This window comes from Dioscorea cayenensis, chromosome 16, assembly GCF_009730915.1.
Source record: "Dioscorea cayenensis subsp. rotundata cultivar TDr96_F1 chromosome 16, TDr96_F1_v2_PseudoChromosome.rev07_lg8_w22 25.fasta, whole genome shotgun sequence".
Taxonomy (NCBI): Eukaryota; Viridiplantae; Streptophyta; class Magnoliopsida; order Dioscoreales; family Dioscoreaceae; genus Dioscorea; species Dioscorea cayenensis.
This window is the reverse complement of record NC_052486.1, coordinates 20,705,579-20,721,541: the sequence shown is the minus strand read 5'-3', so window position 1 is coordinate 20,721,541 and position 15,963 is coordinate 20,705,579. Positions and strand designations below refer to the sequence as shown.

The following is a 15,963-nucleotide window of genomic DNA, read 5'->3' as shown; positions in this document are numbered from 1 at the left end:
ACCAGCAAACAGAATTGCATGCCCTTCATCATCAAGCTGTCCAACAGAAATTAGATTTCTCCTCAAGTCTGGAATATGCCGAACCTTCTCCAATGACCAGATGGATCCATAGGGCGATGATATCCTGACTTCTCCCACACCTACAACATCCAAGGCTGAACCATCAGCCAAATACACCTTCCCAAAATCACATGCAGTGTAATTTTGTAGGATCTCTCAGTGTTGAGTGGTATGAAATGAAGCTCCTGAGTCCAAAACCCAATCATCAAGTGGACTGTCTATTGCAAGAAGTAATGCATCATGTATCTCTTCTGTTACAACATTAGCAGAATCATCTTCATTCTTCTTTTTAGGGCTTTTGCATTGGTTCCTGAAATGACCTATTTTTCCACAATTCCAGCATTGTACTGGACGGCCTGATCTAGATTTACTTCTGTTTTGATTGAAATTTTTGGATTTTAATCTACCCCGATTTGAGCTTTTGTTAATGTTTCTACCTCTTGTCTCAAGATTTAGGGCAAAGCCAGATTCTGAAGTTTCACCTGCATCTCTTTTGCGAATCTCCTCAGCCAAAACTAGATCTCTTATATCATTGTATTTGAGCTTTTCTTTTCCCATAGAATTGCTTACTACTATCCTCATTACTTCCCAACTGTTCAGCAAAGAAGCCAGAACGATCAGAGCACAAACCTCATCATCAAAATCAATTTCTACAGACGACAATTGATTTGTGATAGTGTTGAGGTCATTCAGGTGTTGTGCTACTAATGCGTTCTCTGCCATCTTCAAATTGAACAATTTCTTCATCAGATACACCTTATTATTTGCCAACGGCTTTTCATACATACCAGCCAACGCCTTCATCGGATCTGCTGTGGTCTTCTCCTTCACAACATTATGTGCAACAGACCTTGACAGAGTTAATCTAATAACTCCCAGTACCTGTCTGTCAAGAAGAACCCAATCCTCGGCCTTCATCGTCTCTGGTTTTATCCCCAAAAGAGATAGATGTAATTTCTTTGCATGCAAATAATCTTCAGTCTGCATCCGCCAATACGCGAAGTCTGTACCATCAAACTTTTCTACTCCAGATGCCTTTCCTGCTTCCTCTGCCATTGCTCCCACTCAAAAAACAAAAAAAAAACCTTGCTCTGGTACCAAATGTTAGTAACTAATTAGAAACAAGAGGCAAGAATAAAAGAAAACAAGCAAAAAAAGGAAAAAACACAGAGATTTACGTGGTTCACCCAAAAACTAGGGCTACGTCCACGACCATGGTCGATTTCACTATTTTCTTCCCCAAAAAAAAATTTTAGAAGGATGAAAAAATATATATAAGAGGGGAAGAAAAAACCTAGTGCAATGAAAATTTCCAAAATACCCCCTCAAAAAATTTCTAAATAACACAAGTGGTGTTCATTATAATCAGGCTCCACACAACTCAACATATATAAATATGCTTACTGAATTAATAAAATTCCTCTGAGTTTTATTTATTTGTTTATTATTAGATGAGCCAAGTTCACTTACCTGACTGTATATATTATACCATATTTTATATTATTCTTTTTAGGCTTTTGACACATTAATTCTTTAGAACCACAACTTTGAGCAAGAAGAGGTGAAAGTGTTGTAAAAAAAATGATTTTTTTCAGTTTAATTGAGCAAAGGACTCAAATTTCTAACTTGGACCAACTTTTATTGACCATAATTTATGTTTTTATATATTATGTTGCTAAAGTTAATATTTTTCTAATTTTTAATAATTACTATTAATATTATTAAGGATAAATTTGCATTCACGTACCTAATTATCTTGAACCAATCTAAGACATTAATAATGAAGAATCACATGAACAATAAATAAAATTTTTATAATTAATTAATTAAATTATTATTTTGTTAATTGATATGTAAAACTACTAGTATTAATAAATACTTAGAGTTATTTAAAATATATAATTTTAATATAAAAACAATGATTTTAGATAGTATTAATCAACTTTATATTATTAAAGTTGACTCTGAAACAAATCTTAAGCCCGACCTTTAACTGCACTTTTTAGACATGCTTAACTAAGCATTAGATATAAATCATAGCAATTTTATGCAACAGAATACTAAATAGTAAAAAATACAAATGATTTCATTCCATTCCAATACTTAAAAAATTATTATTATTATTTTATTCATGTTTATCCTACCAACTCTTTCCGTCTAATGGAAATGAAAAACTAATACCTCACTTAGAGGTAGTTTTTAAAAAATGAAGAACAATAACATATATTAATTGAGTACGCATCATTTGCTAATGTCGTTGGATCAACATCCAATAGGGCTACCTTTTTCTTTTCTCTCTGAATTCAAACTCTACTTGCCGCTTTCACCACTTCTATCATTTTGCGGATATTTTGACGTAAATTCCATATATTTTATATTCTATGCGTTATTATATATGGTTCATATACAAAATAAATGAGTAGTTGCTGGAACGAAACGATGAAGTGTAGCATGCTGCCTTATTGGTGAGCCACAATTCGATAGGTTGGAGGTGTAAAAGTAATGGCCCTTCGGTACGGTATACATAGATAAGTTGTATCTATATAGGGTGAGAATTTTACTAATCTTGTTATTTGTATCCGGATAGGATTAAAGTTATAGTAATTTTATAATTTTTATCCAAATAAAATTTTTACTTATAAATTCATATAATACCAGTTTTTTCAATAAATAAGAAAAAAAATGTTACTTTAGAAATTTTGCTTGTTTGTTTGGATTGTCTTCTTACTTTCTTAAATTCTCTAGTGATTCTCTATTATTTTTGTTAACATGTGTGTGTGTATATATACATTAAGTTATATCTTTGAAGTGATGTAATTAAAAATGAGACCACCATTTCATCAACAAAGGACAATTTCGTTGGAATTTAGGATGTTAAATTAGACCACCAAATCCAATGAAGACTCTTCTTGAACTCATTCTATAATGATGTTATCTTGTTTGTATATATGTGTCATTTTTAAGGATGAAAGCTTAGAAACTTTTGTCTTGATTTCATAAATATTTAATTTAACAAAACAAATATGTTTAATTATTTTTTATTAAATGAAAAATTCCAAGTAAGATCTTTAACCAACAAATATAAACTTGAGTGACAAATAGGGTAAATTTTTTAGTAAGTCACTAAACTTTGGCTCATTTCACTTTGATCATTGAACTTCAATTTATATCAATTTAGTCACTCAATTTTAATTTGATTTCAAACGATAATAAATCAAGGATTTCAACCCCCAATTGATTACATAGTTGTCTAAAAATCTAAGTCAGTTCTCCTATTGACACATTATTAAGTCTATTAGAGACGTCCACGTCATTGAAAAAGAGCCACATCATTCATTTGGAGGTTGAAATATTTTGATTTATTACGAAGTGAAATGAAATTAAAGTTGAGTGACCAAATTGATACAAATTGAAGTTTGGTGATCAAAGTGAAAATGAGCCAAAGTTTAGTGACTTACTAAAAAATTTACCCTGACAAACTAGTTTGTTATTTATAAAAGACATAAATGAAAAATAAATTATAATTACAATAACTATTACTATTAGCATCAAGCTCATTTTAATTATTATGAAAAACATGTTCTTAAATAAAAATAAAATATGCATGAAACATTATAGACTTTTAATTTATGGTTAAGACATTATAATAACAATGATTAATAAGGTATATATAAGCAATTCTGATTTTTATACAAATATATATATATTATGAAAATGATACTTTCATTAATAATTTGTATATTATCATGATATAGATGTAGATGAGAATAATTAAATATATCTTACAATAATTATTATTTAATATGCTATATCCTTAGAACCATAGTTATCAAACCCGGACCGGCCCGGCGGTCGGACCGGTTGACCCGGTGACCCGGTGCTTCAACCGGTCCGGGTCTTTAATTAGACCGGTTATGCAATCAACCCGTTCTGACCCGCATTGACCCGCTTTGACCCGGTGGTTAGATCGGTTGACCCAGTGGTCGGACTGATTGACCCGGCGGTCGAACCAGTTGACCCGGCGGTCAGACCAATTGACCCAGTTTGATTTGTAATTTCAATTTTGAACTTTGGTTATATATTGGATTGAGTTTGGTTTGATAGTTTGATGATAAATTTAAACTTTTATTGTGAATTAGTATTGTTATGTATTGATATTATGTGAAGTTTGAGCTTTTTTCCTCTTTTCTACTACTTCCAAATCAAAGATTAGCAATTATTTTGTATTTTTTCCATCAAATTATTTATTTGATAACTAATAATTCATGGATATTATTATGATATATTATTATATAATTAAAAACTAATTTATAATTTTAAAAATAATATTTTAAAATATTTTTATCAACCCAGCATTGACCCAAATGACCCGACGGTTGAACCAATTGACCCGTGACCCAGAGTCTTGACCGTGTCAATGCCCGGGCCGGGTCTGATAACTATGCTTAGAACTCTATGACTAGTAAAATAATTGAGGGCTAGAACTTGTTGGAAGTTTATATCATGAAGAAGAGCAGTTATTACGTAGTTTGGTGCTTGAAGACACAGAATAAAAATTCAAGGGCGGCAGATAAATTTAGACACTTAGGGCCCGTTTGGTATGATGTAAAGTTGTTACTTTCCCTTCAAAGTAAGAGGGGTGAATCTATTTCAAGCGTTTGGTTCTTAAAAATAATATGGTCTCCTTGTAATCACTTTCCACTTAACTAGGGAAGTGATTCACAGGGGGGTGCGAAAGTGTTTACACCGTTGGATGAGAAAGTTTGGTAATTGTCAAATTACCAAACTACCCTTTATTACATAAAACCCTTTATGGTAATACTTTGAGCTATTTATTAATGTGTGATTGTTCATATGGAATGTGTCATGAATATTTGTTGGATAATATCAATCAAGGCAATAGATGTAAGAATTGAAACAAATAAAATTGTATGATGGACAATTAGGAACACATGGTGGTTTAAATCTATATTTTTAGTGTACTAAAAAAACATAAAAAAACCCCATTTGATAATTTATGAAGAATAGGTTAATTATTATTTGGACTAAGTTAATAATATTATTAGAGTTGAATAAAAAAACCCAAATTTAGTAACTATAACAACTAAGGGCAAAAATTGAGAATAAACCTAATTTTACATTGAAAACAAGTTCATACCAAATGTGGGAATTAAGTTTGCATGCAAAGTAATTACAATTTTGATTGGGATAACCAAACGTTGTAATGTTATTTTACAGGTAAAGTAATTGCATGCAAAGTCTTTCCCTGCAAAGACTTTACATGTAATTACTTTCCCTGCAAAATGCCAAACGGGCCTTAAGTGAGAAAGTGATGTGCCTTCTCATTTTACATTAAACACCAAAAAATTTAGTCATCACATTCATTAAACACTTTAGGGTTGTTGCCGTTTCCTCATTTTATGTATTTATTACATGTTAGTGTGAACACCCTTTTATATATATATATATATATATATATATTCTAAAGTTGGAATAATGCATGGTTTATAATTTTTTAAAAATAAAATTGCTCCTAATTCTAAATTATATACATATATTGCTTTCGCCTTTTTTTTTTAAATGGTATTATAGGTTGTATGAAAAAATAATCCTCCCTTTGCACATAAACACAAAAAACCTTCACAAAAGAAGAATTATTTCTAAATTTAGGAATAAGTGTTCACAGAGCATATGAGCATCATGTTTAATAAAAAGAATACTCCATCAAATGAGAAGGAAATATCAAGACTATGAGATATCTTTTCATTTTAAACTCACACGTGACAATTAAACAACGTTTAACCTACCAAAACGTTTTAAATGATTATGTAGTATATATAATGCGGTCATAATTAATGAGTGTGTTGTTTTTTTACTATAATTATTTACTAAAAGCATATTATGGATCATATATATGTATATGTATATATATATAATATATATAATATTCCATTAAACAAAATATAACATAAAATCAAACAATTAGAAATATCTACAAATTATTAGGTTCTTACATTATTCTGATTATTGTATATTTTATTATTTTATGCTTGTATGAGAGAGAGTTGTAACGGGAAAAGTGTTAATTTAAATTTTATTGATTAACTTTAAGATAAAATTTATTTAGATTTAAATCGAAGGTCTTTATATGAATGAAAGTATGACCTTTTCATGTCTGATTTAGTTTATTTCTTTCTCATTAAAATTATATCTTAATTATATTGATATACTTTTAAATTTAAAATGATATTAATTTTTTCATAAGAAGGATTCGATTAAGGGTGCAATCTAATGTTTTTATGAATTCTCTACTCATTGAGAGAAGAACAACATAGATTGAATGTACCACCATAGTTTTCAAATAAAATATATAAAAATTAGTTAATTATGGTATTTAAGAAGGGTAATATTTGGCATCTACTTATTCAAAATACTATAGTAGGAAATATGTATCCTGCTTCCGTATATTATTCATTTAATAAAGATTATCTGTATTGATATTGTACTCTATTAAATTTTTTAACAAAAAAATATGAAGTACGGAATACTAAATTTATGTTATGAAATTTTATTTTTATTTATTGTATTACGTGGATTTATATATATATATATATATATATATTTTTTACACAAACTTTTGTTTTGTTTTTTTTTCAAAAATAAAGCTAAAACCCTAAAAATGTACAAAATGAAAAAATTAATTGGCATAGTGTGCAAGGTGCTTGATCATCAAATATTGTTGCTAGGTAACCATCAAGGGTGTACCCTACAATTCATATCACCTAAAGACTCGGATGAATTGTCCCCTTATACAAAGCCCCTCATGCTTAATTTCAACCCTCTCTTGTGTGCCCATTCATAGCCTTGATAGACTTCAACTCAACCATTGATGCCCTTATGGTAGTCCTTAAGAGGTGTGGCCCACACTAACCCTGGCCCACTAGGGTTTCTAATCTTAGTGATTGAAAGTGAGTTTGATCCTAACATGATTTTGATAATAATCTTACATTTTTATTTATTTTTTAATAATATATTTGAATTATATGTAATTATTAGATAAAAAAATCTGGTTTTTTTAAGTGATAAAATATGTGTTTTCGGATGCTACATATTAAAAAATCAAAAATAATAATTGAGATAAACAGTCATAACGTTGACCAATAATAACTCGTAATCATTCACTTTTATTTTTATTTTTTCTTAGAGTTCATCGTATTAAACATATTTATACTTACAAAATTTAATGGCAAAAAATATAAAAAGAGACAAACCTCTAATCAACGTAATGGACCTATTTTTTTTTTCCTTACGATAAGTCAAACAAAAATCCAACAATGGATCTTCAAAATGATGGCTATGATGTGTTTGTCTAACTAAACTGTGTGGACTAATGTAACAGTAAAGGTTAATAATTAAGTTTCTTTTTAATACGGCATTTGCTAGGTTGATTTGTTTATCTTTGTTTTTATTTTTATTTTTTAAATTCTTTTGGTCATGGTTTTTTTTTCTTTCAGAAAAAATATTGGTGTACACATATATGAAGTTAATATTTCAACGCATTTATGTCTCACTTTGTATAAATTAAAATTCGAACCCGGCCACCTCCTTAGTATAACACAAGCACTCTACCAAAGAGATTTAGTGTCAATGGACCAAGAAATTGCTAATGACTTTCCAATAGAAATGGCTTAAACTCAAATCATCTCTAACTAACTTTAATATTCATTGCTTTTTTTATTCAATTTAATCTCACAAAGTTTTGTTTCAACCTAAAAAAAATTGTTTTTTTATATTTAAAGTTTTTTCTTTAAAAAGCCATTAAAATAAATAAAAAAGTAAAATATTGAAATTAGTTGTTTCAAACTTTAGAGACAAGTATATAATCCCTCCGTTCCTTTTTACTCTGTCATATTTATCTAATTCACACATATTAAAAAAATTAGTTAAAATTAGTTGGTTACCTATATTTTATTAAAAAATTCATTACTTTTCAAAACTATCTTATTTAAAATCCCACTAGTGGAGTATATAATTTAATATTTAGTTGATTATGATTTATTGAAAATTATATAAGTGCATTAAATTAAAGGGTAAATTTAAAAAAATATTATTTAATATGACATAATTTTTAATGTAACAAGTAAAAAAATAGAGAATAGCTTTAAAACGTGACAACTAAAATGAAACAAGGGAGTAGTTTTAAAGAAAATAAATCATTAATTAGTGTTCATTCAATGCTATTAATTGCTTCATATTAGGTAAAATACACATGTTGATTTGTTGATACTCAAATAATTTCATTTATCTTTGAGTGTCATATTATGGAATCATATGTCTTTATAATGAATAAATAATGCAACATTATCAAGCAAGAAGTATCATTCATGATTATCTCAAGTAACCTAACAATTAGCTTCTTAATATATTTGCACCAGATTTTTTAATTAGAATATTTATTTTAGGAAAAATTTAAAAATAAACCCCAAAAATCACACAAAGTGAGAGCATAAATGTTTATTGAGCTTGCTCCACGTCTGTGCACATCATTGACTTCCTTAAATGAAGGTGCTTATCACATATTTGTAAAAAAAAAAATCAAGTAAAATAAAAACATTCAAAATTTAAATTAGATCGAATTTCCTCAATTGATAATATTCTTACTATATAACTAATCAAGAAGAATGAGCAAATTTACTAATAATTAGAAAAAAAAACAAATAATATTCTCATTAGTAGATGTATATTATTAATTTAATTTTTTAAATCACGTAATTAATCTTTTTCTTGTTAATAGTTGTTTATTGCTTTCAATTTACACTTTTGATGTAACTTGAAGTTGGTTGATCAATAATAAATCTTATGTTATGGTTGTGCATTTATTTGATTATTACTGATTTCATTTTCACTTTGTATATGCATGTACTATAATTTATACTTTTAGTGGCTAGATTATTTAGTATCTTTCGCCAACTCAAGGATTTATTAGTGTAAATGAATTAATAGCTTTTGTGATATAATTAAATGTATGGGTGAAAATTTTATATCCTTTATGTGTAAAAAACAATTAAAATAAATAATTTCTTATAATTTTTTATGCATTGATTTTTTTTATTTAATAATTAATGATGCACAAGATGCATGTTCTTTAAACTTCTGGCTACAATGGTACAAGAATTTCTCTATCAAGTGTTTTGGTTTCAACTCTAGCTATAATTATTTTGTAGGGTCTACTATGACATTCCATAAATTTATTACAATGTAATGTTTTATCATCATAAGAAAATAATTAATTGATGCCAACAAATAATATTTTTATTTTTTATATTTTTAGAAGCTTATAGAAAATGTAGAAAATGACTTCAAAGACTAATTCCTAACTTTGTCCTGGTCTAAAATAAAATTAAAAAAATTTTGTTTTTATATCATGACCTAATGATTATTATTGTTGTTATTACTACTACTTTACTGCTTGAATGAGCAAGTTGCCCTTGCATTTATTATATTAACTCAAATTTATGTTTAATAAATTATAAAATTTTAAATTTTAATTATAAATCAAACACATACGGTTTAAATTTAATTTAGGAAAAACTCCTAATTCTAGAAATATAATTATAAATTTTTTTTTGACAAATATAGACAATCCACGTGTCAGAAGTGAATATAGATAAAAGAAATGAAACGTAAATTCTATCATATACGCTCACCTGTATAATTTGAAGTCCAAACTCACTTACTCAATAAAATATAAATACTTATATAAAAAAAATCATGATATTAATAGACGAGTATTATTAATTATTTTTAATAAACTCTACTCCTAAATTATTGACTCAAACAAAAAAAAACTTAATAAATAATTTTATAATTTTATTTAGCAGATGAGGAGCCACTGAAGGCAAAGTCAAGTGTCCAAAACTGACTAAAAATTTATTATTTTTTAAATAATAATAATAATATTTTGTTAAAAAAAATAAAAAAAAAAGGAAAACCATTGCTCTCAAAGCCCAAAGGTGTGTTTCCATTCTCAAATGAAAAGAGGAAATTGAGAGACTCGTCTCCATCCTGCCACCACCATCATATTTTCCCCCACTCCCAACCCCTCCCGCACTAACAAATGAGTGGGTCCCACTTTCTCCGCGTTCCTCTCTGGGCCCCACAACCACCCTCTCCCACGTGCCAACCCCAACTTCACACGTGTCTAATTCTCACCATTGCTTTCTGATAAGTAGTAAAAAAAAAAAAGAAATCATTATATATTTAATAAAGATAATTCAAAAATTTATCAGAATATAATCATATATAGTTTTATATCTTAATCAAATATAATTACAATGACTTTAAATATTAAATTTTGAAGTGGAGTTGAGGACAGACTGTGTGACCATTTAATCATAATACTTAAATTATTATAAATTGGATTTTTCTTGACCTCAATTAAAAATTAATATTAATTAATTTTTTTTATATTTAAGTCTAATCTACCATCATTTCAATTATTTTTAATTTATAATGCATATTTCAGGAAATTGACTTCAGAGTAGAAGAACAAAAATATATACCATTTTTATTAATTTTTGAAAATAATTATAAATTTCACGGCTAAATTACATAGAGCCAAATGACTAAACCAGGGGAAATGGCTCCACTTCCGGACTTCCCCACTTCCTTCCAAAGTAAAGCACCTTATACTACTACTCCTACTACTATTTACTATACTTTTCATTGAAAACACTTTGTTCAAATCTAAGGCCAACAAGTCTGATATAATATTTCCAAACCAAATCCCAGAGCATTCCACCACTTCCCCTCTTTCTCCTTCTCTCTTTTTCCCTCTCTCTAGAACCATCTCCTTCTTGATCTTCTCTTCATCTTCTCCAAGGACTCTTCTCTTCTCTTCTCTTCTCCATGGACACAGCTCAGTGGCCACAGGTAATTAATCAAAAAACACAACCTTCATTTCATATCATCAGTTTTTCTAGCTTCCTTTCTATTTTTTCTCTTTCTTATGATTCAAACAATCAAGTTGATCAGGGCATAGGTTTGGTCAAGCCCATGGAGGAACTAATTGCAGTAAACTCAAACACAAACAGCACCAACCGCAGCAACAACATGAACAACAACACAATCACAAGAACAGCAGCAACACCAGCAACACCAGCAACACCAGCAACAACAGCAACAGGATCTCAAGTGATGGTGGAAAGGAAAACAAGGCCACAAAAAGAACAAGCCTTAAACTGCCCAAGGTGCAACTCCATCAACACAAAGTTCTGCTACTACAACAACTACAGCCTTACACAGCCAAGGTATTTCTGTAAGACATGCAGAAGGTACTGGACTGAAGGTGGATCCCTAAGGAATGTCCCTGTGGGTGGTGGCTCTAGAAAGAACAAGAGAACCACGTCCTCTTGCACCACCACCACTACCTCCACCATCACCACAGCAACGGCCACCACAACAACAACATCAGCAACTCTTCCTTCCATTAGAGGACAAGACCTGAACTTGGCTTTTCCAAATCCTAGGAATAGTATGGGAGAGTATGGGGAGATGGCAAGCATGGAGAGTAGTGGTAACAATGGCAGTGGTTGTTCAGTTGTTGCTTCTTCTTCTTCTTTGTCAGCTATGGAGTTGTTGAGGAGTGGGATGGTTGTGAGAGGGTTGAGTAGTAGTTCTCCATTTGTTTCTATGAATGATGCTGGTATGATGCCTTATCCTGCTGGGTTTGGTTTGCATGAGTTCAAGCCACCAGCTTCTTTGAGTTTTAATCCTCATGATCCAGTGCAAGAGAATGCAGGGAGGCTTTTGTTTCCTTTTGAGGATTTAAGGCAGGTGGATGAGAGTAACAGAGGTGGTCATGGAGGTGATGCTCAAGGGTTTTGGACTGGAATGATGGGTGGTGGTGGTGGTGGTGGTGGTGGTGGTACTGGTGCTGGTCCATGGTGAATTACAGAAAGCACTCTTCTGATTATAATAAGTATTTGTTATTAAATTTAAGAGTTTTTTTTTTTTTGGGGTCAAGATAAGACTAACAGTTTTTGAATTTTCACATTTTAATTCATGTGTGAAGCTTCTTTTTAGGTTGGCTTCAAAGATATTAATGTATGGAGATGTTAGAGAAGAATGAAGAACACACACATAGACACTCTTTTTTCTTATCTTTTTCCTTTTATTTATTTTTTTCTTTTTTTCAAACTTGAGACTTGAGATATGAAAGATTAATGGATTGAGAGGTGTTGTGCTAGCTGTTTGTGGTGTTGTTGTTGGTGTTGTTGTTGTTGTTGTTAATTTCATTTGTGCAAATGTAGGTTTGTCATGTCTCATCATGATCACTCTTACAAAGATTCTTCCAGCCATGAAAGCACCACAAAGTTAGAGAGATGAGAATAAGTAGGTAAGACCACACACACCACCAACCCATGCTTGCCTTCACATGCATTTTTAGAGACAGTGGAAGTGACTCACTCTTGCACTAGTTTAATAACTATATATGTTGGACTCCTGTTCTAACTCTAACCCTAACCCTAACCCTAACCCTTACCCTAACTAGAGGGTGAAGAATGGAATGGCCAAGTGCATCTGCCCAACCCAAAGTTCTACAAAATCATTTCCATGTATTATTATGGTGAGTCTGATCCATTTCTCTTTTATTTTAAGTGGCATGCCTTCATTCTTTTGTGGGGGTCCCCCAAACATTCCCCTAGGGATGATAGCACACAAGGAATCATTCTCCTCTTTTCTTACTGGTTATTATAATATTTTTGTCTAGGAACATGTACTACACCAAAGGATTTTTAGGATTATGACCTTCTTCATATTTAAGTATAAAAATATATATATTGAATCATCTTCCACCCATTCCTTCTCTGTAATATTTATTAATTGTTTGTTGTGCATTTATTTCCCCTTCTTTATTTTCTTCACTATGTATCTTTGATTCTTCATAAACTTTGTTTGCAAGTAATGCAAGTGTCATTGCTCTCATTTAAACCCTTGTTTTTCTTTTGTCTCTCTCCTTCATAAATCGCATATATCCTTATTCTATATACATGTGATAGTTTTATTATTTTTTCAAAATAGCTTGTTATGTTTAAACATAAGTGCGTTTATTTTTATGATGAGAAGAATATTTTGTTCTCATATATGTGCATCATGACATTGTTTTTATTCATTGAAATAGTGTTAAAATATGGTATTTGGGTTTATAGCATCTAAATTAGGCGAAAAAAATAGGATATGTGCTTTAGTTTAGAATTTATATGAACCATTTAACTCATGACTTCATTAGAACTTGTTCTCAGATTAACTATCAGACTTGATTTTTTCAACAAAATAGTGGCAAAATATCATATTTTGGCTTACCAGATCTAAAGCAAGAAAACGTACACATAATAATTTTAAATATTATATGAACCGTATAAATTTGAGTCTAATCTTGTCTCCCCTTTTTTTTTTTAATAAAATAGAATATCAAAATATAATATTTTGATTTAGAGGTGTTCTAGAGAAAAGTGGTTTGAATAGGAAAGAAATGATCTTGCTTCCAATAATTTTAGTACGTGTTTATTATTAACATTTGTGTAGAACTAATAAAATTTTACTTTGGTCGCAAAGTGAAAATTTTTTTTTCCCTGAATGAATTGAATGCCCCCGAATAGCATGGATCAAGGAAAAAAAAACAAAATACACGTTTAGTAGTTTTATTAATTATTAGATCTACATAAACATTAATTTAATTCGTTCCATGATGATGATATATTTTTAACAAAAATAATATTAAAATGCAATATTTCAACTTATAATATATATTTATGTATATTAATTACATTACGGTTCATGAACATACTACCAAACGATTAGAGAACAACACAAATTAACCAAGAGATTGAAGAAGACTTGATTGTTATAAAAATTCATTGATCAAATAGCAACAAAGAGACTTATCAAAAAGAAATTAAAGAGGATAAAAGAAGAACATTAATTTGATCTTCAATTGTCTCATTCAATGATTTATGGCCTTGCATTATTTACTCAAGTAAAAAAGAATAAAAACATGCACTCTTGTTTTTGTTTTTGGATGTAGTGCTACTTCTCTGACATATTTATTCCTGTTCAACCTTATTCTACTGAGAGATATATCTTTTCATTCCTAGCTAAATCAAAAGAACAACATATCAATTGGCATATATATATATATATATATATATATATAGAACCCATCATCTAGGGACGTCCCTAGATTTCAAAATCTAGGGATGTCCATAATGCTCATCGGATGAAAAATCGGCGGCTCTTATCATTACTGAATAGTAGAAACAGCGTTCTACGGTGTTGTGCGATGATCATGAAACGATTAAAAAGGTGTATGATGTTTATATAATCAATCAACCATCGGATGATAATCCAACGGTTTAAATTTAAAAACATCCCTAGATTTAAAATCTAGGGACGTCCCTAGATGATGTTTTCCCATATATATATATATATTAATCATGAGGTACTTAATTTGACACTGTGGCATTCTCTTGTTTTGCAACATGATTCTTATAGCCTTATCCTTCCAAAAGAAATGGCCATAAACTCAAGATTCCCTCTCTGCTTTTCTTTTTCTATTTTTACGAGTGTTTTTTAAATTAATAGTACAATCCAATGTGCTCTCACTATGTGTAACATTGTTCTATGCTGCATGATATAAGTAGATTAAATTAATGATCACTTCTATGACATAACTCTTCTTTTATTTTGGAGAAAAACATAACTCTTCTCATATTAATTAAATCATAAAACTTCATATATATATATATATATAATATTTGTATCGGATAGGAGTGGTGTTAATTCATCTAACCATTGGATCTCTCATTATTTATGGTCAAGAAAAGAAGCCTCACATGTTCCACTATAAATTATGTATGTAATTCTTTTTAGTTCAACTTTTATGAATATAATTTTATTTTAATTGCAACATTTATAACTCAAGTCTAAATTACCTTTTGATTGATTCATCTTGTAATAAATTTGGGTGATTTGAGTTTCATAAGACTTTGAAGCCTGATTTGACTTAAAAATGAATTGAAAATACACAGTTGAGTTAATCTATTTTACCGGACAATGGTTTGAGACTTTATTTTTGTTGTAATTATAATAGAATCGTGTGCATATAATGAACTTTATAGTTCACTGAATATATGGTATGGTTAAAAACAATGTAATCCTATAAGCTTAATTTTAACTATAAATATACTTTAGCCATTATCTCCATAAACATAACAATGCAAATATTACTATCTTTTAGTTTATTAACATTAAATTCTTCTACAGTTTATATTTTTATTGAAAAGATATATCTAAATTTTGGCTCATGCAAAACAAAGAATCATGCAAATGGGGTGATTAATTACGTAAACTAATTATAAAAGGGAATATGTGCAATGGTGGAAGAAGCCAAACAAAAGAAAGACACCCACTCCCACATTCCAATGAACCACTTTTATATTCTAACACTAGAACAAAACAGTAAAAAAAAAATAATGTTCAAGATCTCACTGTTTGGCCTTTTCTTCCATTGTTTTACAATGAGAAGACCATTCAAGCCATGCATGCATGTGGAAGCAGTTAATTACCATTATACCCTTAATAAATAAAAAAAATATTTTTATAATACACCTTATACATGTCATAATTAAATCATTCTTTAATTAAATACATCCTATAATTAAATCACTCTTTAATTAAATTAATTTATGTACATTATTTTTATGCGAGTTGATAATTTATGGTGTCTTGATATGAAGGAGTACATTATTTATGGTGTCTTGATATGAAAGAGTACATTATTTTTCTTCATAATTGTGCCTGGAGAGACAATTTGGAAGCTCTTTTGATGCTTGGATTGGTGAA

At 29.6% G+C, this 15,963-nt stretch overlaps 1 protein-coding gene across 1 annotated transcript; it reads left to right on the top strand.

Moving 5' to 3' along the window:
- The first annotated feature begins 10,781 nt into the window (after positions 1-10,781).
- LOC120278719 (dof zinc finger protein 2-like) lies at positions 10,782-12,094 on the top strand. The gene is made up of 2 exons (XM_039285446.1): positions 10,782-10,992; positions 11,095-12,094. Exons 1-2 carry the CDS (start codon positions 10,969-10,971, stop codon positions 12,007-12,009), a joined length of 939 nt encoding a protein of 312 aa, XP_039141380.1. The 5' UTR covers positions 10,782-10,968; the 3' UTR covers positions 12,010-12,094.
- Positions 12,095-15,963: the final 3,869 nt, after the last annotated feature.

Excerpts from the sequence above, each read along its gene's own strand:
- LOC120278719 (XM_039285446.1), top strand. The coding sequence starts at position 10,969 with ATGGACACAGCTCAGTGGCCACAG. Across the intron at positions 10,993-11,094 it reads ACACAGCTCAGTGGCCACAG|GGCATAGGTTTGGTCAAGCC; the intron begins GTAATTAATCAA and ends CAAGTTGATCAG.